This window comes from Stegodyphus dumicola, chromosome 1 (genome assembly GCF_044657685.1).
Source record: "Stegodyphus dumicola isolate Sdum_Otavi_A_Nest chromosome 1, ASM4465768v1".
Lineage (NCBI taxonomy): Eukaryota > Metazoa > Arthropoda > Arachnida > Araneae > Eresidae > Stegodyphus > Stegodyphus dumicola.
In genome coordinates this window covers 62682333-62709726 of record NC_140768.1, presented here as the reverse complement: position 1 = coordinate 62709726, position 27394 = coordinate 62682333, and the positions used below count along the sequence as shown (strand labels likewise).

At 32.3% G+C, this 27394-nt stretch overlaps 1 protein-coding gene across 6 annotated transcripts in view; it reads right to left on the bottom strand.

The window, feature by feature from the left end:
• LOC118203999 (anoctamin-4) overlaps nucleotides 1-27394 on the bottom strand; it is a 475106-nt gene that overhangs the window by 217234 nt on the left and 230478 nt on the right. Inside the window, exon 1 of one of the 6 annotated variants that reach the window (XM_035376339.2) lies at nucleotides 15182-15360. The exons of the other annotated variants lie outside the window; for them this stretch is intronic. Within the exon in view, the coding sequence (XP_035232230.1) occupies nucleotides 15182-15220 (39 nt within the window). The 5' untranslated portion in view covers nucleotides 15221-15360. Of the gene's footprint in view, nucleotides 1-15181; nucleotides 15361-27394 lie in introns of those variants that run through there. 6 annotated transcript variants of the gene reach the window in all.

The following is a 27394-nucleotide window of genomic DNA, read 5'->3' as shown; positions in this document are numbered from 1 at the left end:
GGCCTTCTTATAAGAGAAGTACCATTTTAAGAATGAATCCATCAATAAGAAATGAAGGTTTGTCGTGCATTTAAGTTTTTCTCCAAGATGTCACATTCATCGATTGATGCATTCTCTCCCGAGCATTATTTGCCATGGAATTTCAGAATCGATATTAGCAGCTTTGGCCACTTAGTGGACTTCAAAAGACAGAATTAGAAACTTGTGCTTTTCTCTGGCAAAAAGCAAAAAATTACAATGATAAAAACAAACAAATCACTCTTTTTTTTGCAATGTTATGTATGCTTGAGATATTCGGGAAGAGGAAATTTCGAGTACTTGTCTGATATCATCTTTGAGCATATGCAACGTTAATCGAAATATAATTGCATTAAAATGTAAACAAAGGTAAAGTGTTTAAAATTAAGTTCAAACACCCTTTTTGTCAAAAATTATTAACATTTACTTCCCCTTCCTGGTTATCATTAATAAATACAAATGTTACCTCATAAAATACTATTTAACTTGCTATTTTATTTCCTGCTCTTTAAAGAAAACTATTATATATAAACACAAATGTGAACAATTTCTAACTTACTAGGAGACCGCAGACCATCAGGATATATTTATCGTTCTTTTTATGTGTGCTAAACATGAAAAGCGCTTATTTTGCTATTTAACATAATAGCTTCTTAAAATGACTTCTTAAATCTTACTTTTCTGAGTAATTCATCACAAAGGAGATAAAACACGTAAATAAATTAATAAAAGTTTAATATTACTTGGTCTAGGAAGAATAACAAGCTATCTATATAATTTGAGTTCTAGATACCTGCAAGCCATACAACTGAAGAAAGATTTCCATCATAGGAATGCATAGATATTCTGCTTATTTTTCCTTTTCTCGTTGTTTATAAATGTATCTCCATATGAAACATGTTTAATGTAATTCTTGCATTTAATCTAACAAACTTTAGATTGCGCCGTCTTGAAAACATACGATTTGAATTTCACAGCAATACAATAAATGGATAAGCATTTAAAATATATTTCTAGAATTTTAATTTAGGGAGAAGAATATATTTTTCATCGAAGCTTAATAGGATATATAGCGATATATCATACGCATAGAAAAAACAAAGAGCTTAAAAATCACCATTTTTTTGGAAATACTAAAAGCAAAATATGACAGTTTTCTTAATACATATAAAATATTGCTTTATAAGAGTGATTTTTAAATATGTTATCTATTATTCGTCTATTTTTTACATATCTGCAAATCTGAACTTATTTTTTATTTCAATTTATTATATTATTTCTATGTTTTCTTTTAACAATAATACTCACTCCTGTCAAAGTACGCTTAATTTAAATTTACACATTTCAGAAGCAGAGCGTTTTCTCATCAAAATTAGTTGGATTATATTCTATTAAAATATCTAAAAAGTTTAATTTTCTTGAAATAATATTTTAGTTACTTTGCAAAATCGAAGCGTCTACGGTTTTGTGTGCTCGATTTATTTTTAATTGTTCTGAAGTATTTTTGTATGATTAATTTTTTCTTAATTATTTTGATAATTTATACGACAAATTCCCGAATTTATTTGTAATAAAAGTTCAAAATTTAACATTTGTCAACTTAAAAGTATACAATAGCAATGCATCTAATAAAAATTAAAACTTTAAAATAGACCTTAAGGCTGTTAATTATCGTAATATACGTTTTGATTACTTGGACATTTAATAAAGCAAAGTCAATTAAATATTTGTTCAGATCATTCAATGTATATTACAAATTTATGCATTTTCTTATATTCAAAACTTTAAATTAAATTTGAGCATTGGATTAGTAGTTAAATATGCATTCTAAAGGTATGATAAAAATAGCACGCCAATTAAAATACGATGAAAGCCCAATATCCAAGCCTTTTCCATTTCAGAAAAGCAAAAATACGAGTAACAAGATGGATAAGGTAAAATTGTATCTACACGGTTTGGTTTAAGTTGGCTGAAAGAGATAATAAATTAATAACGAATTGTTAATTTTCCTTATGCTTTGAATACTTATTACTTCAGTATGGATACTTGACAGTAAATATAATTAACAAGTCTATAAATAGAACTAAGCTTTTTAAACATTTCAAGAAAGTTCCCAAATGAAAACAGATGGGAATGGTTACTAACACTTCACTATGTTTAAACGTCACTATGGTGGAAATTTCAGCGAATCTTTTTGTTGATTTTATACAGTCGATTTTAGTTGCTATGGGTTTATAGCGATTATGGATATTTAAATTTTTCAGTATTTAGGTTTTTAGAATGCTGTTCTGGGACACAAAATTAAAATTGCTTGTGGATTACATCTCGCGCTAAATTAAATTTATTTAAAATGAGTATTAATTGTAATACATTTCCTTTTATTTAAAACTTATGTGTTTAAGGCTCGAGTATTACACTGCACCTACTTGCTCCTCGAGAATTCTACTATTTCACTTTGAACTTTAGCTAACGATAGATCATTACCGCTTTTACACAATTAACTGTCACTCTTGACTTGATGTTCAAAGGTATGCTGTTCAAGGCTCCAGTTATTTCGAATTTTGGAAATGATGTAATATTTCCCGGCGTGAATAAGCAATTACGTAAACAAATTCTAACGTTAATATGAATAATTTGAAGCTTACTTTATGAAGCTTTTATTAATCATTCTAATGTGAATTATTAAAGTATAAAACACTAAAGATTTAAAGACTGAAAAACTAGAAGCGACAGCTTTCATTTCGCGCAGTGCAAGTATAATAAAGGGCTGTATTCGAAAGATATATTATTGATTTTAAAAATCCTCTTTCACTGGACACATCTGTAACTAGGGTCTGCTTTCTGTTGTTTAAAGTGAAGCTCCGAATTAAAGATATTACATGAAAACATTTAAATTAGAGATTTCCCGAACTTTATGAACATAGAATGTTCTTTTCACAAACTAAAATAACGCAAACAAGAAGGAAAATATGTAATTTAAACAGTTAAAATATTTTAGCTTTCTCAGGACATCAAAAATATTTAAATGTTTAACCTTATATAACAAATAAAATGTAAAAATATAAAAACTTTATAAACAGGAATAACACGCAAAATACAAAACAACGCTAACAAGCAGAAATAGCTTACCAGTGTAATTTTATCTTCTATGACGAGCCAGTAAGCGCAACGGAAAGCAAAGGAGGAAAAACAGCAAGGCGAATGTTGTCAGTACTTTCGTACTATTACTGTACTTTAAATAAATATTTTGTGCTCTAGTATGTTACTACCAGATCTAATTTCTTCCTTCAGATTAATAATAAAAATACTACGAGGAAGTTGGAGTTACTGAATTCATACCTCTTCTTCAATGCAGTGAAAGAGGTATTTAATAAGCCGAATCAGCTGCAATTTACGTGCAAAATTCCTAAAGCACTTTTTCTTAAACATTCGCACAACTACAAACAACATATCAAAATCTGCATTGCTAATTTTGGTTAAATATCTCTGAAATATTTATCTCACTGTATATCTTAATGTAATATTTCAATTTTAATTAACGGCTAGTATGTTTACTTTCTTATTCGTTTGCTTGCAATGGCAACCCGCTTTTGAGTTGTTGTCCATGGAATTCGGCCGCTAGAATTTAGTTGATCTCTAATTGTTGTCATACTTATTTTTAATTGAACTATGTAATCGGATTATTATTTGTTTATGCATGGATATTTAATTATTGGTTGCTTAGCATTAGATAAGCTAAAAGTAGTTGAATTCATTAAAGACATATCAAAAACGAAATTTCTCATTCTTACTTCGGAGCTATTTGATTAGAGGCAAGTAAATATTAACGATGTTGAGTTCTTCAAGTTTCAAAATGAATAGTAAAAGTGATTAGCAATGCTGAATTCTAAAGTATGGAAATCAAACATTTTATATTTTATAAATTTTGTTGAAGTAAATAGCTATGACAATGGAACGAATGGACAAATTTAGAAGCACTGAAAAAATATTAAGAATTCATGGTTTCATAGAATAAAGTTTTTGAAATGAAAAGTACTATAGCAGAACAAATCTTTCCAATTTAAAAATATTAGTCAAAGCTGAATTGTAAACTCCTTCGCAAGCAGCAACTGAAAGAATATTTTGGAAGTGAAAATGAATAAGAATAAATCAAAAATTAACTAAATACTGTCTTGGTTTTCGATAAGAATAAAATTTTAAATTCTGTTTACTGTTTAATGCTTCTTAAGTGTTAGTTACTTTAGTAAAATATGTTAAATACAGCGAATAAAGGGTGCTACTTTGGTAGACGGTTGCACGGATTTTGGCGATTTTTTGGCGATTTTTTTTGGCGAGCGATACGACTTATGGTAAACTCATTGCTAGACAAGTTATTTATGGTAACCGATATTTTGTTGTCATTTTATTTAAAAAATAATGCGTTTTATTATTCATAAATTCCGTGTTTTAAATATTATTTATGACTTCTAAGTAATAAAAATGAATTTAATTTTGCATTTTTATTTTAAATAAAAATTTTATTGTTTATGATATTTTATGTTGTGAATGATGTAATGAATGACGTCACATTATTTTAAAAGTAATTGGTTTTAATATGTATAAATTTAATCTAATGTTTTAAACATTATTTATAGCTGTTAAATATTAAAACACAATTTAATTTTGCATTTTTTAAATATGATTTTATTATGAATGATTATTTAAATAATTTTAATTCTAGGCGTGATGTAATCAGCTCCTTGTTTTGAAACAAACATATTTCGTTTTCTAAAATAAATATTACAAGCAAACTGAGGGATTAGCCATGGGAAGCCCTCTCAGTCCCATCCTGGCTGATATCTACATGCATTATTATGAATCAAAATTGTTTGAACTTCCCGGCATGGTTCCGCTACGTAGACGATACTTTTACTCTGGTTGAAGGTAATAAAGACGATTTAAATAAAGTTCTTTCAACAATGAATTCTATTGATCCTGTTATTCAGTTCACTTTTGAACTTGAGACTTGCAATTCTCTTCCGTTTCTCGACATTCTGGTCACACGTAACACATCCAACTTCAGTACTAAGGTTTACCGTAAACCTTCATCGGTATGCCTTCCACCACACTTTAAATCATGTCATCCGACTAAACAAAAGTTAGCTTCATTTTATTCCTATGTTTTCCGTGCTCTTCAAGTTTGCTCCTCCAAACTAGCCCTTGATGAAGAACTAAATTATTTAAAAGCAATAGCTATTGACAGGGGCTTTCCACCCAACATTATTAATCAAGCAGTTAAAAAATTCTCATCTCAACACACTAAAAGGCACATTCTTGTTTTAGGAGATTATAAAAATTCTGTTGTCATTCCCTTCTTTCCATCAATTAGCTATAAAGTTGCACATATTTTGCAGAAATTTAACTTTCGGGTTGTTTATTCTCCCATCAATAAAATTCCGAGTTCCATACTCAAGGACCCCATTCCGGATATGAATTCCTGGGTATTTATAGGATTCCTTGCCAGTGTGGTTTAATTTACATTGGCCAAACTAAGAGAGCCTTAAAATTTCGCGTTAAGGAACATGACGCATATGTTAGAAAAAAGGAAACACAGAAGTCTTCTGTTGCTCAACATTGTTGGTCCGAAAACCACACTTTCAGTTTTTCTGCTGCCAAAATTATTCAAAAAACGTCTTCCATTGGAGGACTGGATTTTCTAGAGGCATTTCACATTCATAAAAATCTTTCTGTTCTAGTTAACGATCCTAATTCCAATCCAAATTTGCCTTCGGCCTTTAAAGAAATTATGTTTTAGTTCTGGTTTCACTAACAGATGGCGCCACTTGCTTATTCTTGTCCAGGCTTTCTTATCTTATCTAATCATTGTTTCCTATCTGGTTCATTTGCGGTTTTGCAGCTGAAGATGGTGGTTCGGTAAAACCATCGAAACTAGTCCTGTGAAGATTTTATAAATATAACGCTGATTTTTGTTGTTTGACTTCTGAATTAGTCCTTGATTGGTTACTGAATATTTGTGCATTACCGCGCCATTTTAAAATTTTATTATTCATCTCTTCGAATTCCTCAGATTTCAAAGGGAATGGATGTCTCCGTTTCGAAGATGAATGTTGTTATTGGTAATTACCAAGAATTATTGGTATCGGCATAAAAAAATTGCCGTTTGAGACCTTATTTTGGCCAAACTGGATTTCCTAATCAAAAATTTATTTATTGTTACAAGGGTAATTCTGCCGCTAGGAAATTTATTAAAACTTTTTGGAGGAAACCTCGCTAATTGCTTCTTCAATGAAGTGCGAGAAATGTGGATAACAGATGAAAATCGTTTTCTTTTTTCTGGTACTTATCAATATGCGTAAAGTAAAATGCTTAAAAAAATGTAAGTACATATTTTTCTTTTACGTTATTATTGCATACTTCAATTTTTATTAAAAAATTAATACACTTTTTTAAAAACTCCTGAGATATTTATTGCCACTTGTTTTAATGCTAAATAATTATATCCTATAAAACTTATTTTAAAGGATTTCAATTTAAGTAAATGAAAAATTTTAATTCCATTAAACGTTGGTATGATTTTTTAATTCAATATTCAATTTAAGTAATATTTTATTCCAATCAAATGTTGGCGTAATGTTTTTATTCTATTATATTAAAGTAATAATTTAAGCTTTAGCATTTTATACTTAGTGAATGTATTTATTTACATTTGCCAGCCATCTTAATAAAAACAACATTTTCAACAAAAAATTGATCCATTATTTTTAACGATATTTATTTTTTTAAAGTTTCGAATACTTTACTATGCGTGAAATACTTAACAGCATTTTTCAAGATGGCTGACGACTGTAAAAACCGCGCCAACAATTGCGCCAATGTAAATCGCCAAAAATCCGTGCAACCGTCTACCAAAGTAGTACCGAATAAAGTCTTGTAGTATTTTTCTTCTGTGTAAAAACATGTATTAGTAACATATTAAGTAAATAAAATATGTATGAGTAAAATGCGTGCCAAATTAACTCAAATGCCTACACGTAAACAGAAACAGATGTCTACAGATATAGTCTGTTTATTTTAGAATAGGCACTTCAAGGCTATTTTTGTCTCCCAAACTATACCTCGTAACAAGAGTAACGACTACTGTGAGGAGGGAGAAGCCGAACGTTTTGTTAAAATTCCCTAATTCTATTTCTGCGATGGTGGTGAATTGATGCGATGGTGATATGTGATCGAAAATGAAGGAAAAGTCGTTATGATCTTGAACTGGCTATTTTAAAGAAACAGAATACAAGTGAGTTTTTTATCTTTTCATACCCGTCAGCAACCAAGCAGTGGAATCGTTTAACAGTTATGGTTCAGCGAGGCTTCGAAATGGATTCAATTTAGCTGCAGGGTAGTTTTCATAGATTTTTTTTTGCATGTTTAGGTGGATAGGGACTATCTTAATTTAATAAGTTAACGTTAAGTATATATATGATAATAAGTAAGTAATGTCGTAAAAACGTTCAAAGGAGAATAGAATAAAAACAAATATAAATTTAGCACTATTTTCCTACATTTATCACATTCTATAAGTTAATACAAAATATTTTTGATGAAAGACCATCTTAGTGAGTATGGTATGTTACGCTATAAATATACGCGTTTTTGCACTTTTTGAATTTTGGTGGTAGAAGATGCAGGATTAAGAGAGGCAGAAGCTCTGTGTAGCAGAAGATGGATTAAAAAAAAGAAAGAAGATCATATGTTAATACTCAACCATTTGTATGTATCAGGTGAATATATCTATATTTTTCTTCACTGGTTGATGTAAAAGTATTTGGATTAAGACACAGCGCATACAATAATAGACAGCTTAAATTAAATCATTTCTCCTATTGTACGGTTCTTCACAAGTATACGCATTATATGAAAATCTGCGTTAAACTGCATGCACTTTAAATTCGAAAGTGCACGCTTAACTGTGTTCAATTTTAAGTTAACCTTACTGTAATCATTTTACAAAATAAGAGCTGAAGATTTTTTTTCTTTAATTTTCTTTTTTGGCAAAGTAAAATTCTTATATATTTCTCTTGTCCAAAACAGAAAAGAAAAAAGCATAACTCTAGGTCTTTAGCAAAAGTGAAATATCTTTAAATTAACTTTCGTAAAGCAAGATATACTTGTATTCAGAGAAACGGAAATAGGGTATTAAAGAAGATTGCAAAATCTGACATCTACGAAAGAATCCAGGACTCTATAAACAAGCCAAGATATTTATAGCATTAGAAGGAATGTGTAGATTGAAAAGTAACGACAAAAGGGTAAACTGTTTTATTTAAATTTCTGTATTTTACGCATTCCTTCCACTCTTAGGCAGATAGCCCTCGAGGCTTTGCCATTAATCACACACACACACACACACGCATTCCTTCCTAAGTTTAAGAAGCCAAATTTCATATTAACCTTGCATTAAAAACCCTTATGAGGGCGAAGGTTTTTCTAAAAGAGTATATACCATAAACTGCTAGCAGATTCAAGCGTATAAAGAACAATTTTATTGCTGATAAGCTTTTTAACACACAGTATTGAAACATTTTATGAATTTATTACTCTTAAAGACACATACATGTAAACCCGCTACGCATACTAAAAGTCAAGATCAGTACATTAGCTGTCAGCTTTAAAAATGGCACGATGCACGTAGAAGAAAAACATATTCGACTAAAATATTAAAATAAACACATTTCTGAATTTTTGAAAGCAGTGTTTAGTTTCAAAGGATCTCTTAAGAAAAATTCACAGATAAATTAAATGATCCTGTTTACTCAAAATTTCATATTAAAACACTTCAATTTCATTATAATCAAAGCTAAAATCACATGTTATTTTTCACATCAAAGAGAAAAATTCCCGTATCTCAAAGACAGATTTGATTTTGCTGTGCGAGCTAACGTTACATCCCCCAGAGAAGCCTTTTTTTGTAACAAACATTTTAAATCTAATTTTCCTCAAAATGCTTTTAAACGTCTGAATTTCTCTAAAGCTTCGCTCCTTTGCTTGGAATGAAAGATTTCGTTCACAAACATATAAACCTTTTTCTGATTATCTACTTTTTCATTCATAAACTATTAAAAATTTAAAACTTTCTAAAATGGCAGTAGCTTTAAGAACTTAGTAACACAGCAGAACAGACAAACAAACTTCGATGAAACAATTTCGATGACTTCGAAGAAAATATTAAATATTCTAAGCAACAATATTCTAAGCAAGTAAAATATTCTAAGCAATTGGAAATTCGAGAAAACTTAGTATTAATTTCGAATTTACATTTCAACATTCAGTTTGAATCAGTATCAAAAGTATACAGTATCAAAACTTTCGACATTATGATAAGTTCGAATATAATCGAAGTTATATTGTATATTATCCAAACAAAAATTATTAGTATTTTTATTAAAATATATAGAAATGTTTACTGTTAAAAATAAGATCAAAACAGATACAGCCAGTGATATTAAAAGGTAAATATGCTAATGAATCAAACTGAGCAATATCAAATAAAGACAGATAAATATCAAGCAAAATAGAGATATGAACAGTTAACGCTAATAACAACTGTGTATGTATTTTTACATGACGATTAGTAAAACAGTTTATCAATTCTAGATAAGCGTATCACTCTTTTTCAAATTTAAATCTAAATATTCATTGTTTGACTAATTCTCTTTCTTTCCTCAAGTTTCGCATTTCCATCCCATTTCAGAACGTGGATACGTGTAAGATTTTGCTCAAATTATGTGCTAAAGTTTCCACCACCATCGCATTTCGACAGAAACTAATGGTAACTCTGTCTGTTACCTTGTAATAATTAAATTTATATTATATAGTTTCTAACAGACAAACTGGGAGTTATGGAGAATTTTTTTAAAAATATACAGTGAAATATTTTTAAAAAGTCGGTCGTAAATTCTTAATTTCGGCGAAAAGAAATATATAAAGAAGGTCTTCATATTGTAATAATTTTCGTATACGTATTTACTCTAAAAGGATTACCCAGTTAGAAGTACCATAAATGAAGGCTCAGCTTAACTGATCATTTCTAATATCGGAACTAAGGATCTATGGCGAATTGCTCAGGAGGTAGCTAGCTAATCTTGCAATATATATTATCTTACTCTTAGTCTTTTGTATGTTCTTTTTCAAAAAGTCAAAATGATTCATTTGGATAGGTTTCGGATCCATTTCCGTTACCGTTATTTTTGGAAAGGAACTCTCCTTTTCTGACCTTCCAGCCTTTATCCGAAAGACTTAATAAAGCTTAAAAGGATTTAGTCGGATGAGCCTGGGTGAACGGCAATAGGGAACCCATGCTCTTTAAATCATGAATCGAATATGAATATCCTGGCATCGTTCGTACGTCCAAGTTCGATAAAGTAACTTCAATAAATTTAATTCATTTTGATTATCTTTTTCATTTACCGTTAGGAGGTGAGAAATGCCAGCATCGATTCAAATTGTCATTATGACGCAAATTTATTTCTTTGGAGTTATTTGAATGTCTTTGGTTCTGTGAATATACTACACATTTCATTGTCAAAATTGAAAATTTTGCCATTCCAAGAAACATATTTTGTCAAAAAGAAAATTTACACATTTTTCAGTTTGTCTCTGTATATTTTTGGAACGATAGTAGGTTTTCAAGATTTCAATGACTTTTTTTCTTGTTAACATTATTATTATATTTTAGTTTTCGATGGTTATCTCAACCTTGATTTCAATTATGTTTGGCGTTTTGTGCATTTCTTCTTTTAAAAACCTGAACGTCGTGTTCTGTTACCTTCATGAATATTAGTATACCATTTCCCACTATTTATAATTTGGTAAGCAACTGATGAAATGGCGATAAATAATGTATTTCTCTAACTACGCACTTAGCAGCTGCCAGGTTTGCTGACCCGTCTTATCAAATTGTTTATTTGCTTTTTAAAGACTTTAACTGTGAATAAATATTAAACATATTCATTCATTTCGCCGCTATCATGTGATAGATATCATAATCAGAAACTATAAATTAACATAATTATTTCATTAGATTTCTTCAAGCGTATCGCGATTCATACACCTGGCTTGGCTTATTTGCCTCGTTAAGTTTCCATAGATGTTACTTAGAAAGATTGGACACTGCGACATAATTACATGATCTGTTTCTCTGTTTCTAAATTCGTATTTGGATGTGCGTAATTTAAACAATTTCACACCTGAAGCAACCTCGCATAAATAACACATAATAACACGGGTTATTTCCAAAGCCAACTTTCCACTGTGTTAAAATATCTGGTCACAATGGAAAGTTTTCCAACAAAAACGTTCTTTAATAAAGTTAGAAAGAAAAAAAAACATGAAAAGCAGTACCTTTAGTGCGGGTAGTAATCACCACCTAAATCTATAATTTTCTGCAAACGGTTTGGTAGTTTTTCAAAGCCTTCGGCCGAGAAACTTGATGGCCGCGAGTTCAAAAACAGATTAAACTCATTTCAGACGTCCTGTGCAGAATGGAAGATAGCACCAGCAAGATGTAGCTTCAAGTGTGAAAAAAGGTAGAAGTCCGAACGAACGATGTCGGGGTTATATGGTGGATGTGGCGAAAGATCCAATTTGAGTCCATACAGAGTCCAGCCAATGCAGGCAGACACATATGGTCTTGCAATATGTTGACGGAACGTTACCTGTTTGCACCAGAAGTAAGTTCGACATTTTTCCTTGATAGCAGCGTCAACACGGACTAGCATCTCGCTGTACATCTTACTGTCGAGGGTTTTACCTTTTTATAGATCCTCTTTGTGGATAATAACACAACAATCTAAATAAGTATAAATCATGATCTTTTTGTTAGAGAAACTGAACTTTGTGACGTTCTTGACGGGCTCACCGGGGGGCTGACAAACCCCCTTTTCGGCCTGTGTTGTTGAAATAAAGTGAAGACTTTTCTCACAAATGACCAACATCACAAGAGACCATTCGGTCCAGAATTTTGTCCTTGCATTGATATTCTAGCAGATTAATGCAGGCCCGAACACGTCTTCCTTATCTGCTTGAGTCAGCTCATGTGGGACCCAGTGACTGAACTTGTCAAGTTTATGCGACATAGAGCAACTAACGGACACGGCACTAATGTCTAACTCCCTAGCAAGATGCCGAGTGGTGTCATACTGATCTTCTTCCACAAGTTCTTGCAGGCGGGCCTCATCAACATTAGGCCGGCAGAGCGGTACCAAACCTTCACTGTGTCATATGACACAACATTAATACCGACAGCTGTACACACAATTTGAGCCGACCTTTTGCTATAGAACTGGAAGTAATTGATGGTTCTAATCTTGTAGCGTTATAGTTCCATTTCAGACATCTTGTGCTTAATGATAACGATCATTTACAAATTTCAAAACACAGTGTTCTAAAGCAAGTCTCTTTCTTTCAAATGCCAAAAATCATTTAACAAAATATGATTAAACACGCCAACGCGAACTGTTTGTGCAGACGATATTTGCGGTGGAGGAAAACTTCCGTTAAAACCAGATATTAAAAAATATTACTTTAAATTTTATGCATTTTAATTATTGTTAAAATCTATTTGAGCGAGTAAATTTAACGTATAGATTTTTATGACATATGCAACAAAAATCTTTCATTGAACATTTATGAAAGAACAAGTGAAAATTATAATTTTTAGAACTCATCAATTTTATACCAATTATGTAATTTGTTTTTAGACAAATAGAAGTATTTAAGTGAGTGGTTTTTCATCAAACCGTAAAAATAATCTATACTTAAAATACATCGATAATTTTTTAATGTATGATACAGAGGGTCCTTCGTAAACTGGAACTCGAAATATGTCGTCATGTTTGTGAAATGAACAAGTTTGATAGCACGCATATATCACCCCACGTGTGAGCGCGCATTAAAGCCTAAGTAGGATGTAATACTTTTGTGTAACGAAATGTGGTAAATGATTGCATCATCCTTTGGAAGTATAAAGAAAAAACACATACAGCAGATATGTGATTTTCCAGACTGTTGTTAGCCGGTCAGTATTGCCTGTATTATACTACTAAAAATATGATATACCGGTCAGCCGCAGAGTCGTAAAACAAAAAAGTTATAACACAGATAAATGCATCTGCAGTATATTTCTATATATATATATAATAATTGTCTGTATTTGCATCTGCAGTATATGGTTATTTCACTTTTATGTCACCATCAAAATGGAAGTCCCAGGATTATCAAACAAAGATGATCCTACAGCAAACCGCAATAATATGAATATATGTTTCAGAAATGTATGCTTAAGTCCAGAAATATATGAAGGAAAATAGCTAAATGAACATTTTTTCCACACTGCTACCGAAATGGGACTTAGTGCTTGATCACTGTAAACATTCATCCATGAAAAGGTGGGAATGTCGAAGAGGTCTGTGCCGGATGGGTACCCAGAATGATGACGTCAGAGAAGAACATGCATCTGGTCAAATGCTCTCGAAAACTGCTGCCCATGTTAAAACCGATAAATATTTTCAACAAAAGACAAAACACGGTTTCACACCTGTGATCCAGAAATGAAACACATTTGATGTTTCCGACTTTACATGTCGTCAGAATCAGGAATCTGCCAAGAAACATAATACATAATTTTTTGGAAAGGAAGAAGGGCTTTCGTTTATTGATTTTATATCACATCTGATACAATAAAAATATTTGCGTTGTTAACCTGTTGATTTAACTCCGAAAAGCCATTGGGATAAAAAAAGGATATAAAAAGAGATTAAAAAAGAATTGCTTTTGCACAGACTCCAGTACACAAAGCTAAGATTTTACCAGTAAAGATGTTTCTAGTAAAGTTAAGATTTTGATAGCAAAGTTTTGTTACTCAGCAGTAAAAATTTCAGTTTCTTCCCTGCCCCCAAATGATTAATTTTTGTTTCAAAATCTGAAACAGTATTCGCATACTTCACGTTACAGTCACGATGATTATTTGAAGGATTCCATACGGGAATACGTTTAAGGCTGTGACAAAAGTAGATTTTTTCCCCTCTGAAATCCAAATCGTAAAGCTTCACTTTACTAAAAGTATTGAAATTCAATAAAACTACGTAAAAAATTGAAAATTAATTTTAGATATTTTATCTCTTATAGGTGTATTAGGTTTTAAAACTTACTGAATGCCTTCCCCATACAAGTGAAAAAAATCCATGCTCGGCGGAAATTTTATAGATATGCAAAAGTGCATATTTTACTGATGACTTCCTTAAGCAATTGCATCTCTTTATCTTAAAACACAAAGTACAATTTTTAAAACTTAATGACTTATGGGTCTCTTGGAAAGGTTACCTCTCGCTATTACTAGATGTTCTTCTTTTGCATATACATAATACCACCTGGAGAACACATAACCTTTTAAAGTAGGTCCACGACACCTCAATATAAAACTAGAAAGTCACAATGTATATTTCTCATAAAGATTCATAATGCTAATTGTTCAGCGTTGAGAAAATAAGGGCAAATATCAACTTTATCGATAGCTTAATTGTCAAAACGCACAGTTCGCAGAACGTTTGCTGGGATCGAGGAAAACAGTTCTTCATAAAGGAATGTGAGTGAAGTTGAGACGTTGTCTATGGAGGTATCATGCCAATGTTGTAACGAGCCGGATCACTTTCACCTATAATTTAGAAGTGGTATGGTTTAAGAATAATTAGTCTTGTAAAAAGGGGGGATATGAATATCAGCGTCTTTAAAAGCTCTGACCTGACCATTATCTAAAATTAAGGAATCTCAAGTTTAATACATTTATAATGAAACAATTTGTTTGCAATTATTGCATTCTCTATGTTGCTTTCGAAGATTGCTCCATGATTAAATGTTACTATTTAGGAAATGAAAGTTAATAATACAATATATATATAAAGTTTTTATTTATAACAAACTGTGCGATAATAAATGTCCAAAAGTAATTAAGAAATATTTGACTGCTTAGGATAAGGTATAATAATACTTTTCTTTAAAGCAGCTGAAATCAGAATTAACAAGTTGCTCGTAACAAGCATTTGATGAGTAAACTTGTCGTTTTATACCCGTGATAATTTTTTCTGGTTTCAAATAACTAAAAAACTGAAAGAATTACCTCGTCGCCAGTTACAATATCCAGCTCCACAGCATCCATGGCATATATCCTCCAAAGGCAATATGACTATACACAAACACACAATAATATATCGTAATCCAATATCCACACAAACTTATATCAGTCTTGGTTAAAATAGGCATTGGGATGAAAATCCTAGTGCGTATATCCGTCTGAAGCCATTTTTTCCCCAATTTCCGTCCAGCTATATTAAAAACGACAAGGCCGGAAATTAAAGCTTGATAACTTTCTTTGCTGACTCGTAAGGCGACAATGAATAAACAGCTTTATCAGCGGTGGATCAATTGTATGTAGTGTGTACATGTGTTTATCAAGTAAACATGGTTTCTAGCCTCCAATGGGATGTTATTAAAATTACTATCTGAAACCTTTAACAAAAAAAAAAAAAAAAAAAAAAACAGATATTAACTCTTATCATTTTTTTCTAGTACGTCAAGAAATAAATGTCCAACATAGTAAGAGAAGTTTGTAAACAAAAGTTGCCAAGCAGGTAAACAAAGCCTTATGTAATCTCAAATCTTAATAAATTGAATTTCTGAAAATGAATCATAATTTACTTCCTCCCTCGTACCCTCTCAAAATATAGTTTCATAATGAAATGCAAGTGATGAGCACTGATATCGAATTATTTAAGCGGTAAAAAAGTTATTTAGCTAACAATTATCGATTTAGTCCAAATTTTCTGAAAATGCAATTTATCTTCTCTATTTACCAACGATATTGAAAAATGAGTTGACAAGTCTTCCTTTAAAAAGAACAATGAAGTATAAAAAATAAAATCTTCTTGTTATGCCCTTTAAGTAAAATAAGCTGTAAGAGCACTGTAGAACCATTAGGTTTTGTTCAATAATGGGAAAAGTGAAAAATGGGTTATGCCCTCGCAAGATTCGAACCTGCACTTCTCGAAAACGCGGCGAGTCTGCTAGCATTACACCACGAAGGCATGTTGGAAGGAGGGAGAAAATACCTTATATACTCCCCATTCCCAATTTAAAGAGTGACATGGGATTAGGGAATACAGTCGCCTAATGCCGGTGGTCACGAATTATTATTCACCATCTTTTTATTACTTCAGGAGGCATTTGTAGAGCCCTTGTTTTTTAATATATATATATATAGCAGGAGACGTGAAAAATGTGCTATGTGTTCGCCGGGAATCGAACCTGTACTTCTCGAATCCGCGGCGAGTCTGCTAACATTACACCTCTAGAAGGCATGTTAGAAGAGGGGAGAAAATACCTTACATACTCCCCCAATTTAAAAGGTGAATGGGGATTACGGGATTAATGCCGGACTAATGCCTTATCGCCTAATGCTGGTAGTGACGAATAATTATCCACCATCTTTTTTTAACTTCGGGCGCCATTTGTAGATAGATCCCTTGTGTTTTTTTATAGCAGCAGCAAAAATGTGCAATGACTTGAACCTGGACCTCTCGAATACGCGCCGAGTGTGCTACCGTTACACCACAAAGGCATGCTGGGAGGAGGGAGAAAATACCTTATGGCATTTAAAATGCATCGAACTCAAGCATAAACACATAAACTAAAATTTAACTTCTCTGTGAGTTTGATCAAAGGTACAACAGAAGAGAGTAATGAATCCAAGGAAATCGGAAACAAATTAATGTTATTCCGCAGCAAGCCTTTGAAAGTCACAGGGCATTTTATAAGAGGTTCTAATAAAAGCTGGAGTTCTTTGCAGCTCAAATAAAATCTGAAAACTTTGCTTAAATCCATAAAATTTCTCTCAGTTTCAAGTTCCATTAAAATTCTCACTGAATCAAGGATCCTGAAAGTATGTAGATGACGTCATTTTTTGGAGTAGGTCAAAGAACAGTTACATGCATCTCCTTGGATATTATTTTATATTCAAAAGCCTTCTAGAAAAACAAGAATGTACTTGCATATTCTTAAAGAGAACAGATGATAAAACACAGTGAAAGATTCCAATTTTTTTTGTGATCAAGCTCTTATGAATATTTAAATTTTTGCCCATCTGTTAGATTTTAAAATTTCAGTCTGGTTATTTAAAACCTACTTATGAATTGCAATAAGAACAAACGTTGAATGATAATGATCAGTGGTTCGAAGCTAGATTTTAAAAACGATTCACAATGATTACTTTGATAGTGAAACCATCAAGCATATCCTTTTCAAATAGCAAGCTTTTTAAAACTATAAAACCCGCATTGAAATCTAACCATCGTTCCATTCATTCATTTGCTCTTTAAGTAAATCCCGGATTTATATATGTATACAGGGTGATTCTAAATTGTTTTTACAAATTAAGAGGATTTATAGTACTCGTACAGGTGAGCAATAATTACCATAGAACATAGGGTGACATTTCACTCTGAGAGGCAGAAATAAGGAATATTAGAATTCCAACTTGAACTTACACAATGTTGGGAGTGCGAATGAACAATGTCAAAAGTTGAGCAATCAGGTTAGTGAAAAACTCCACAGAGAGTGCACAAAACGAATAAAACCGAAAACTTGGCGTTAGAATGTTAATTCGAGCTCAGACTTTAATGGCAAGAACTCAAATGCAATTTGGTTCGCAAGGTCTAGCAAACGATTGCAACAAGTTAGTTATCTAATCAAGGGCTGAATATTATCAACAAACTCCAACTTCCGCTGTATGCCGAGAGTAGAATGAAAAGTTCATGCTGTGTTCCGGCTGTCAGAACTTCGTGTCCCATAGGAGGGCGCTTCAAGTAGAACGAGCGCAGGACAGTAAGTTCAGCAGAAGAGAACAGAAGATGGCGAAGGGGAAAAAAAAACTGCTACCTTGGTAGTGTCAAACCTACCTTGTGTTTTAGTTAATAATATTCAACCCTTGATTAGAAAATTAATTTGTTGCAATCGTTTGCAAGGTTGAGACCTTGCGAACCAAAGATGTGCATTTGAGTGTTTGCCATCAAAGTTCGAGTTAGAATTAACATTCGAAAGCCACACTTAATGTTTTATCCGTTTTGTGCACTCTTTGTGGAGTTTTTTACTAAACTTATTACGTAACTTTTGACCTCGTTCATTTGTTTTCCCAACACTTTTGTAAGGTCAAGTTGGAATTCTAATACTCCTCTTTTCTGCCTCTCAGAGTGGAATGCGACCATATGTTCTATGGTAACTATTGTTCATCTGGACGTGTACTAGCACCTCTCTTTGGACAGTTAATATTGCTCTAAAATTACTATTGGCTAGTTTAGTTCCATTTACATCATTATAATTACTTCAGAATCATATGACATAGAATAGTCTCGAAATGACGCAGTGGAGAGAGAGGTTACTATTTTTAGAATAGAGAAGGGAAATTTACGTTGCTAATTTAATCCTTTACATATCCTTTATTTTTCTTATACATATATGTAGGAAATCATCAAATACCCAGAGGTGTGACGTCATCTGACACCAGCGTAGCGCAGCGTAGAGATGCAGATGACTTCCAGACGTGGAAGGGAACGGACGTGCTCCTTCGATGCAAGCAGACGCCTTTTGTTCCTCCAAGATAAATCCTAGAAGGGCTGGATCTTCGCCTAATGTTCAAAAAACTGTAATTTCTCAGTGGTGTTATAAAAATCCTCCAGAATTTGAGAATTTCTATTTTGTTCTCGAGATTTGACGATAAAAGCAACAACTGCGAATTGTTGTTTATTACATGAACTATTCGTTACAGATAGTAAATAAAGTGAAAAATAAATTTAGAGGGCTAATAATAAATATCAAAATTTCATTCCAAATCGTATGCTTAAAATTTTCAGATAAAAAATTTCATAAAAACTATGTTCATAGTATTTTCCAAATATTCTCTAAATCTGAAATGAACCGTGTGATACAATTCGACTAAGGGAGAAAAACGTTTCGCGATTTTTTATTTATCAATATTAGAAAAATTTTATTGAACTTACAAAAGAACTAATGATATATAAAAATTTAATTTCATTTAGTTCTTGCCGAAAGTTCGTAATTTTTGAATTTGCAAAATATCAAGAAACATTTGGCAAACAAATTTATAACACGGTCGTGAAGCACTAATGTGTCCTATGCAATCACTTGCGTTGTAACTTGAAACAAGATTCTTTGCAGGGGTTCACAGGATAAATTATCGAGCTGACATTTTATCCATACATTAATGAAAGTTATTGATATTTAAAATTATGACGAATGTTTAGGAGCCTTGCCAATATTCTGCAAAACATAGAGGCTTTGAACGTGAAAGCAAAAGCAATGGCAACATAGTAATAAGGTTTTGGGTTTGTATCATTAAATGTTATGCATTTGGTTACTATCAAAACACAGATATCAATTATTTCGTGAAAAATTATGGAAATTAATATTGGTTTGCAGTCGATGCAGATGACAGCAATGATCAGACAGTTGTTAAAATCGATCTCATTTCGCTTTAGAAGGCTTGCCTTCTAAAAGTATATCATATTGTTTCTGCATTAGTATCGCCCTTGCGAAAGCATATTAAAAAGTAAAGCAGGAGTTTTTTAAGGATGTGGAATGAAAAGAAGAGTAATGAAAATTGATAATTGACTGCTGTTGGATATATAATTGAATTATTTTTCCTGCAGAAATTAAAATCCCTTGATTTTAGGTTAAGCCATTAATGTCTAGGAATTTTCCTTTTACATGAGTTTAAAACACGAATATAAATTGTAACTTTCTCTTTTGTCTCTATTTTTGTCAAACAAATTCTGAAGTTAGAATTGAAGATAAAAGTCAGCAACTATTTTTTAATTTAAAGAAATTTTCTAAAAATACATCTTAGAGGAGCTTTATATCGATTTCAAAAGAATTGAATTTTAATTCCTCTAAAGCTTAGCTTCTTGCACCGATCAATAGAAATTCTTCGCAGAAGAGATCTTTGAAAGGAAGTGTTTGCATTCATTCAACATTCTTTCGCCACAGTTCGTGCAGCATTCTTTTCGTAATCTCGGCCTCGCATATCTAGTCGTTAAATTTACGAAAAGTATGATTGCTAACGGTGAAAGTAAAATAGAAATTGTAAGTCTGAAAAAAACCACAGCCTTTATTCAAAACAAATATTCTAAATCTTTATAGGCTTTGGTTATTGATCTGTATTATTTCTTATTGATACATGTTCTTTTCAATACGAATTACTTTAACGAAATTAAGTAAATAGTGTTCTATGGAATAAGAAAAGAAAAATTAAAAAAATAAAATTGCATTTAAGTTACCAAATAGTTTCATAGTTAAAAATTCATCGAATGAAATAGGAAAGCTGTACTTTGATAAACGCATTAAAATTAATTGTTCCTTGAGAAGCACATGCAGATGCAATACACTGCCATATACTATATATGCAGCTAATCAAAATGAATTAAGGCTCGTTAAATTTTTTGAAAACTTATCTAAATTGAATCTGGTCAGTATCCCTTCCAAAAGTCTATTTCTATTTACGCTTCTATTTCAACAGTTACACAATATGTGAAATGCTTAGACTGGTAAGTTTTGAACTTGAATATCCGGATTCATGGCAACAGTTATCATAACAAGCGAAGGTTTGACATGTTGCTGATGCATTGATACGAAAGACAAACTTCGAAATGGTGGATACCAAGTATTGCCTAGAATTGCAATAAAAATATTAATTTATTCTATATGAAGAGGACTAAACATCAAGAATTTGTTCCTTTAGGTTGTAGAGACATTAGAATGTTTTTGGAAAACAAGAGAGATTGAAAAATAGCAACGCTTTTGCCGGGAATCGAACCGCGGATCTCTGAAATACGCGTCCAGCCTGCTAACTACCAAACCATGAAGGCATGCCAAGAAGGGAGAAATACCTTATATAAAGTGAAGCAGCCAAAGAGCCGTTTTATCATGACATTTGAAGTTTTTGAAAGAGAACATTTGTTGCGAAAGACTGTGAAAGACTAGAAAATGGTCGCTTAAATATAAAGTATCAGTCGCAAACAAACACTTTTTATAGAAAAGAGCTTCACTGTACTCTGCTTGCTAGAACTGGCACCCTGTGGCTTTTCTAGTTCCGAGGCGTAAATTTAAACTGAAGGATCGAAGATTTGACTCGTTAAGGATATTCAGACAAAAATCGCAGACAGTATAAAATGTACTTAATTAAAAAGAATTTATACGGAAGAAATTCACATCATAACAAAGCAGCGAAATAATAATCAAATTAAGATGAGCAGTAGATTGATATGCTTTATGACAATGATATGTGCTACTTTAGCTCATTCTAAAGAAGAGGGAGAAGCAAATCAATTTAGGTATTTTCTTGAATTGTTAAAAATTAAAAAAGTTCAAAAAAATCTGAAATGTTTCTGATTTTAAATTACATCCAAAGGGGCGTTTTTTAACGTTTTGTGTGTTACTTTTATTTATTAAATATCATGTTCTTTGAACTTAAACCATAAAATTAAGTTCAGTAGCAATGTCACAAAATAATTTTAAAATGAGCATATCTTCAGAATTTCCGATACACAGTTCCGCAGCGCTGGAGATAAAAAGGTATTTTGTTCCCCGTAGATTGCTGCTATTGCTCGATTTTAAATCATTGAGTTTGTTACTCGAAAATTCTTTAAAGTTTTACAAAATATGAAATCGATCATAAAACAAATTCCAAATTTCAAATTTGGTCTTCCACATGCCCATATTTGTAGGAGGATTACGTCATTCAAAATTCGATGGCTCTATGTACCGTTGTTTTATCACAATGCGAGAAATATATATACATTTATGCAGATTTTTCAGCAGGATTCTAACATTTGGTGGCAACAGTTTGAAAAGTGATTCGCCGTTTATAGTGATTCAACGCAAAATCGCAAAACGAAAACAATAATCCTTCAGGGACTAAGCCCCTTCAGGGACTTCAGGGCTTCAGGGACTAAAAAAAGCGAAAGGTTCATTTGCAAGAATCTTGAAGCTAGAGTTGTAAGAAGATCAGAAACAGCTAATCACTTCCTCTCTAATAGAAGATCTAAAAGACTCAGATTAAGCTGAACTGAAACACTGAATGCATACCGAGTAAATACGTAATGCATTAAAATATTTTTCGTAACTAATTAATAATTGAATTCGCATCGTATTCTCTGAAACATTTTGCTATGTTTCATAATTTTGGGGTTAATTCCATGAACGGTTTAAAATTATTCTCATTGCAACCTATATAACACTTCGTTCCATATAGCGCTTAGAAAGGGTCACGTTCGTTATACTAGGCACGATTATACCTTAAATATTGAATTCCATTTCAAAATATAGCACCTGTCCCAAATATACTAAATAATCAGTGCTTCAAAGACAATCAATCTAAAGTCATCTACAAGGGTGAAATATTACTATATTTGTACAGTACGAACAAGATGACACATTCGAAGAAGGTTAATAAGATACACTTACTGTCTTTACAGCTGGGGTTGCATCATAATTCCTGCAATGGATGAAATGGTGTTATGGAGGCAGGAAAGTTAGCTGCCATAGCCTTACTCATGGGTTCCAATCCAGGAGAGGGTAATAAATGCTTAATGTCTTTGTGGCATATCGCCACATGAAATATAGTATAGCTAAAAGTCCTCCCGAAAAACTAGTAACAGAGAGATAGAAGGGTTAGCAGATCTCAGATTCGTTCTCCTTCAAAACTGTGATAGAAATCATACTGTAACCTGCATGGTGATCAACACAAAGCTAGACGCTTACAAACCCTTGGCCATTCACCTTCCTAGTTGATAAGTCTTTTCAAGTCGTGATGGTTAGAAGCAACAACAGTGGGTTAAATGGAGAACGAATGATAAATGAATGTTGTTCAGTGTACTAATTACGAGATAGAAAAATGCTTCTATTAGCAATTCGTATGTTCTCAGATATTGATTTCAACTTTCAGGGTAAAAACGCATCCTACCAGGTGGCAAGAGTAATACACTGATTACTAGCCCAAAAGGGACGGTAGTCTCGTACCAAACGGCGTATCACTTTTCAAAATTTTGCCACGAAATATTATCCCCTTGTATCACCTTTAAAGAAATTAAATAATAAAGAATCGGCATGAATGTATGTATGTTTCTTGCACTGTGAGAAAGCAAAGGTATCTAAAGCTATTAAATTTTGAATAATGCAGTCCCCCCACCCTAACATGGGCACCTGAAAGCCCAAATTTTGAAATTCGAGTGTTTTAAGTTCTACTTCATATTTTGTAAAATTTTGACTAATTTTTTATTTACAAACTCAACGATTTCAAAGCGAGCAGTAGCAACAATGTATATGAAAAAAAAAATACTTCCAGCGCTCAAGACTGTCTATAGGAAGTTTTAAAGATATGTTGTTTTTGGATATTTTGTGATTTTGCTGTTGAATCGAATTTTATGTGGCGTGAGCGCCAAGAAAGTGCTTTTTATTAAATAAAGTTAACTCACAAAAGGTTAGTTATAAAAAAACGAAAAATGTTTTGTAAAACCATCTTAGTAAGAAAACTGAACATTAATATAATGAACAGAGAAAAGCCTAAAATAAAACAAACACATGTTATGCCAAGACTTTACGCTGCATTGGTAACTCCAAACGTATACTTGCAAATTTTGTAATTTTGCTGTTGAATTATATGTAATGTATGTGCGAAGAAACTGATGCTTAATAATAAAGTTAAAAAGCAAAAAATTAGGTTAGTATGAGTGATTGCGACAACAGACTGGTAGACTGAGAATTCAGCGATAGCGTAAAAAACCCTCTTGGGCGACTCTAAAAATATAAAACCTTCCAGAACATTTTTTTTTTGATCAGTTTTGAGAATACACTGACTTGCATAGACATCTGATCTTAATTCGATTGAAAATTGTTTTGAACTGCATTGAATGAGGTGGTGTGGTGTGGGGTATTTAATTATAGCAAAGCACACTAGGGCTATCTACCTAAGAGGAGGGATGCCTTTCGTGGAGGACTTTCTAAGGGAAACTGGCTCGTATACACGTTACACATGGGGAAAACCACGAAAACACCCATGCAGCCAGCCCGTTCGCGGGATTCGAACCTCATACCGAACTACCAGTGTTCAGCGACTTTACCGCTCGGCCGCTGGTGGGCCTGCATTGAATGAGAAACTGAGTTAATAATACCAACAAATTAAAGCACAGTTGTGCGAAGTTACAATTTCATGCCGTTAACATCCAGCATCAACTAACGAGTTATACACGAGGATATCTAGCATATGGTTTCAGTTTAAATATAATACTATACACGACGAATTGCATATTTGAATAAAGACTTACAAATAAACACCGGTTCAGAGACTTTTCATTTAAATTAACAAATATGGACTATGGAGTTTTGTCTTACGATTTTTAAAACGGAAAGAAAGCTACTTATAGCAAGAAACTCTTTGAACCACAAAATGATTACGGAAATAAAACAAAGAAAGAAAAATTAATATGCAGTTTCTGTTTTAAAATACACAAAAGGCAGAAAATACATATTATATGAACTAAGAATAAAATGTCTTATGTCCTTCCAATTTCTAACTCAAAATTTTCGATACTTATAACAATAAGAATGCGTGAGATAACAAATAATGACTGAAAGAAATTCCTACTTCAAACCTTGTACTCCAGCACTATCCCTACCTAGTAACCTACTCCAAACTAGTATATCTAAAACCTAGTAGATTTTATGTATCTAATAACCTAGTAGATTTTATGTATCTATAACCTAGTCGATTTTACGTATCTATAACCTAGTCGATTTTATGTATCTTCCATAAAATTAAAATTTAATGTACCTAGTGTAATGCTTCCTCCAACCTAGCAACCTTATACCCTATTTTTATGTCCTAAATTCATACATAATGATGCAATGAGGAAAAGAAATATAGCGTACTCCAGAGGCTCCTAACATTTACGTAGCTGCCATGCGTCCACAAAGCATTTATTGACAATTAATTCTTCATCCATCATAGCACTCCAGACAAACCCACATCCATTCTAGGTATTGATTCTTGCCCGCAAATATGTAAGTAAAGCTCACATATCTGTCTTTAAACGTAAATTGAAAAAGTACAAAGGATTCTTTACTGACGAATAGAAATAAGCCCGCTCAATGGACCGCAATATTTAAGAAATTTGACAAGTTTGACGTCAACAGACGAGATGCATCGGTTACCCCTACTCAAAAAATGATACTAATTACTGTTCGACGTCGACGCTTGACCTTTCGAAAACAGCCATTCATACAGCAGAATTCCGAGGTCAAGGTTTAAATGAGTTTGGGGTTTTTAATTTTATGTCTAGATCATTTAAAAAAAACATCCCCCATTTCAATGAAACGAACAGGCTTTGTATATTTAGTTTTGAGATTGCATAGGAAAGAATATTCTGAAAACAATGTTTTATTAATGTATATATGGAATATATTATGAAAGTAAATGAAAGGTTTTATGGAATACGAAGTCTAATAAAAGATGGGTTCATTTTAAACTTTGCATTCTCAGAATTTATTTTTACTCCCTCTCTTAATGAACATGAAAGCATATGCAATAAAGGAAATGTTTGAAAGAAATATTAGGAAAACTCAAATCAGTAGGAATTTTAATCATCGCTATCCATTAATTAAAATCAACAATAAAATTAGTTTTGATAAATGTGATGCTTATTCATTTACTTTATTATATTATTTGTTTAAAATATTAAACAGCGGAAAAAGAGTACTTAATAGCAAAAGAAATTGGCTTTAAAAACAGTAAGTGTAGTTACGTAATAACCTCGTCAAAAATTTTAAATTAATTTAACTCGCATTTCAGTACTTCACTTGTAAGGATCTTAAGTTTTACTAACGTTTATTTTATTTTAAATCTTTACTATCACTTCTTATTTTCTACTTCCGGCCAGAATTAAAAGCGTTAACTTATTTATGCAAAATTGTCTGGCGAACGCCAAGTGCTTAAGTTGTGGCTTTTTGCCAAGCGAGAGAGAGGAAGGAGTTAGTCGAAGCAGGCCGCTTGCCTTAGAAGTTTACTCGGTTGCTGGTTGCCTTCCAGGCCAGAGGTTTAATCCTCGTGATAATTTTAAACGTATTGTAGTGTTAACAGTTCTCTGTACTACATACGGCTTCCTGTTAATATAAGGCCAATCTTCCACGTTTATTATTCCAAATTTAAGTTAGAGTTTAGTTATATTTTTATATTCTTACGTTCAGACCACAAGTAGTTGGTCTCTGTATTCCGAAGTACGGAAATTATTGTAAAGAGTGAAAAATAAAGGGTTTTGTATACCCTTCCTGTGTATCCTGTCTACTTCCCACATTTATTGAACATAGCTTTAGTAAGCTCCCTGTTCCGAGTCAAGTCCTTGCATGTTCCCAAAGAAAGTAAGACGGAACATTGAACCTGATACACTGTCATCACAATGCATCACCTCATGTTCTCAGTTATTTTAATTAATTTTTAAAGTTTTTTAAAAGTGTTAGCTAATCTTTTAATTTTTTTAGTTATTCTTTTAAACGTTTTAAAGCTTTTCAAGTACGCTACAGAAGTACATACGTTTTTCCGTTTTGTACGATCATGTAAAACGTGCAAAGGGAAAATCGTGGTCAAAATCGTACAGGACCACAATTAGAGAGCTGCCAGGTTCATTATTTCTTGTTCGGATATAAAAGGAGAAACTTACGATGATATGCGCTGAGACACATTTAGGGAATTTTCCACATTTTGGGAGGTTTCTACCTTCCTTTTTTTCAAGAGATAGAAAAAATCGTTTTACACTGAGTTCCCGATTATCCGTTCATGCAAATTACACATGCATCATTCCTGCATATTGCATATAATCATAGTCAAATTGCACATAATCTATGTTCATGCGAATTACACATAAGTTAGGCAAAGTACACATGCATCATTCCTCAAGAACTTTCTATAATTGGTATTTAAAGAGTTAAAGAATTTGTAACTGTTTAGAAAATTGGTAAGGTTCATGAGCCAATAAATTCCATTACAAGATTCGGAGTAAAATAATCTATTTAATTTAGGACTATGAAATGACGACCATAGAGTACAAAGAGTCTGCCGATAATAAAATAAAAACATCAAGGCTTGTTAAAACTGCACTTGAGGGTTCAAAGCTTTGAAAGAAACACAGAAAAGTCAATGGATGATGAAGATAGAAAGGACGAAGGTATAAAGAGTTTATCACACCAATCCATCCTTGATTCTATGACACAAGAG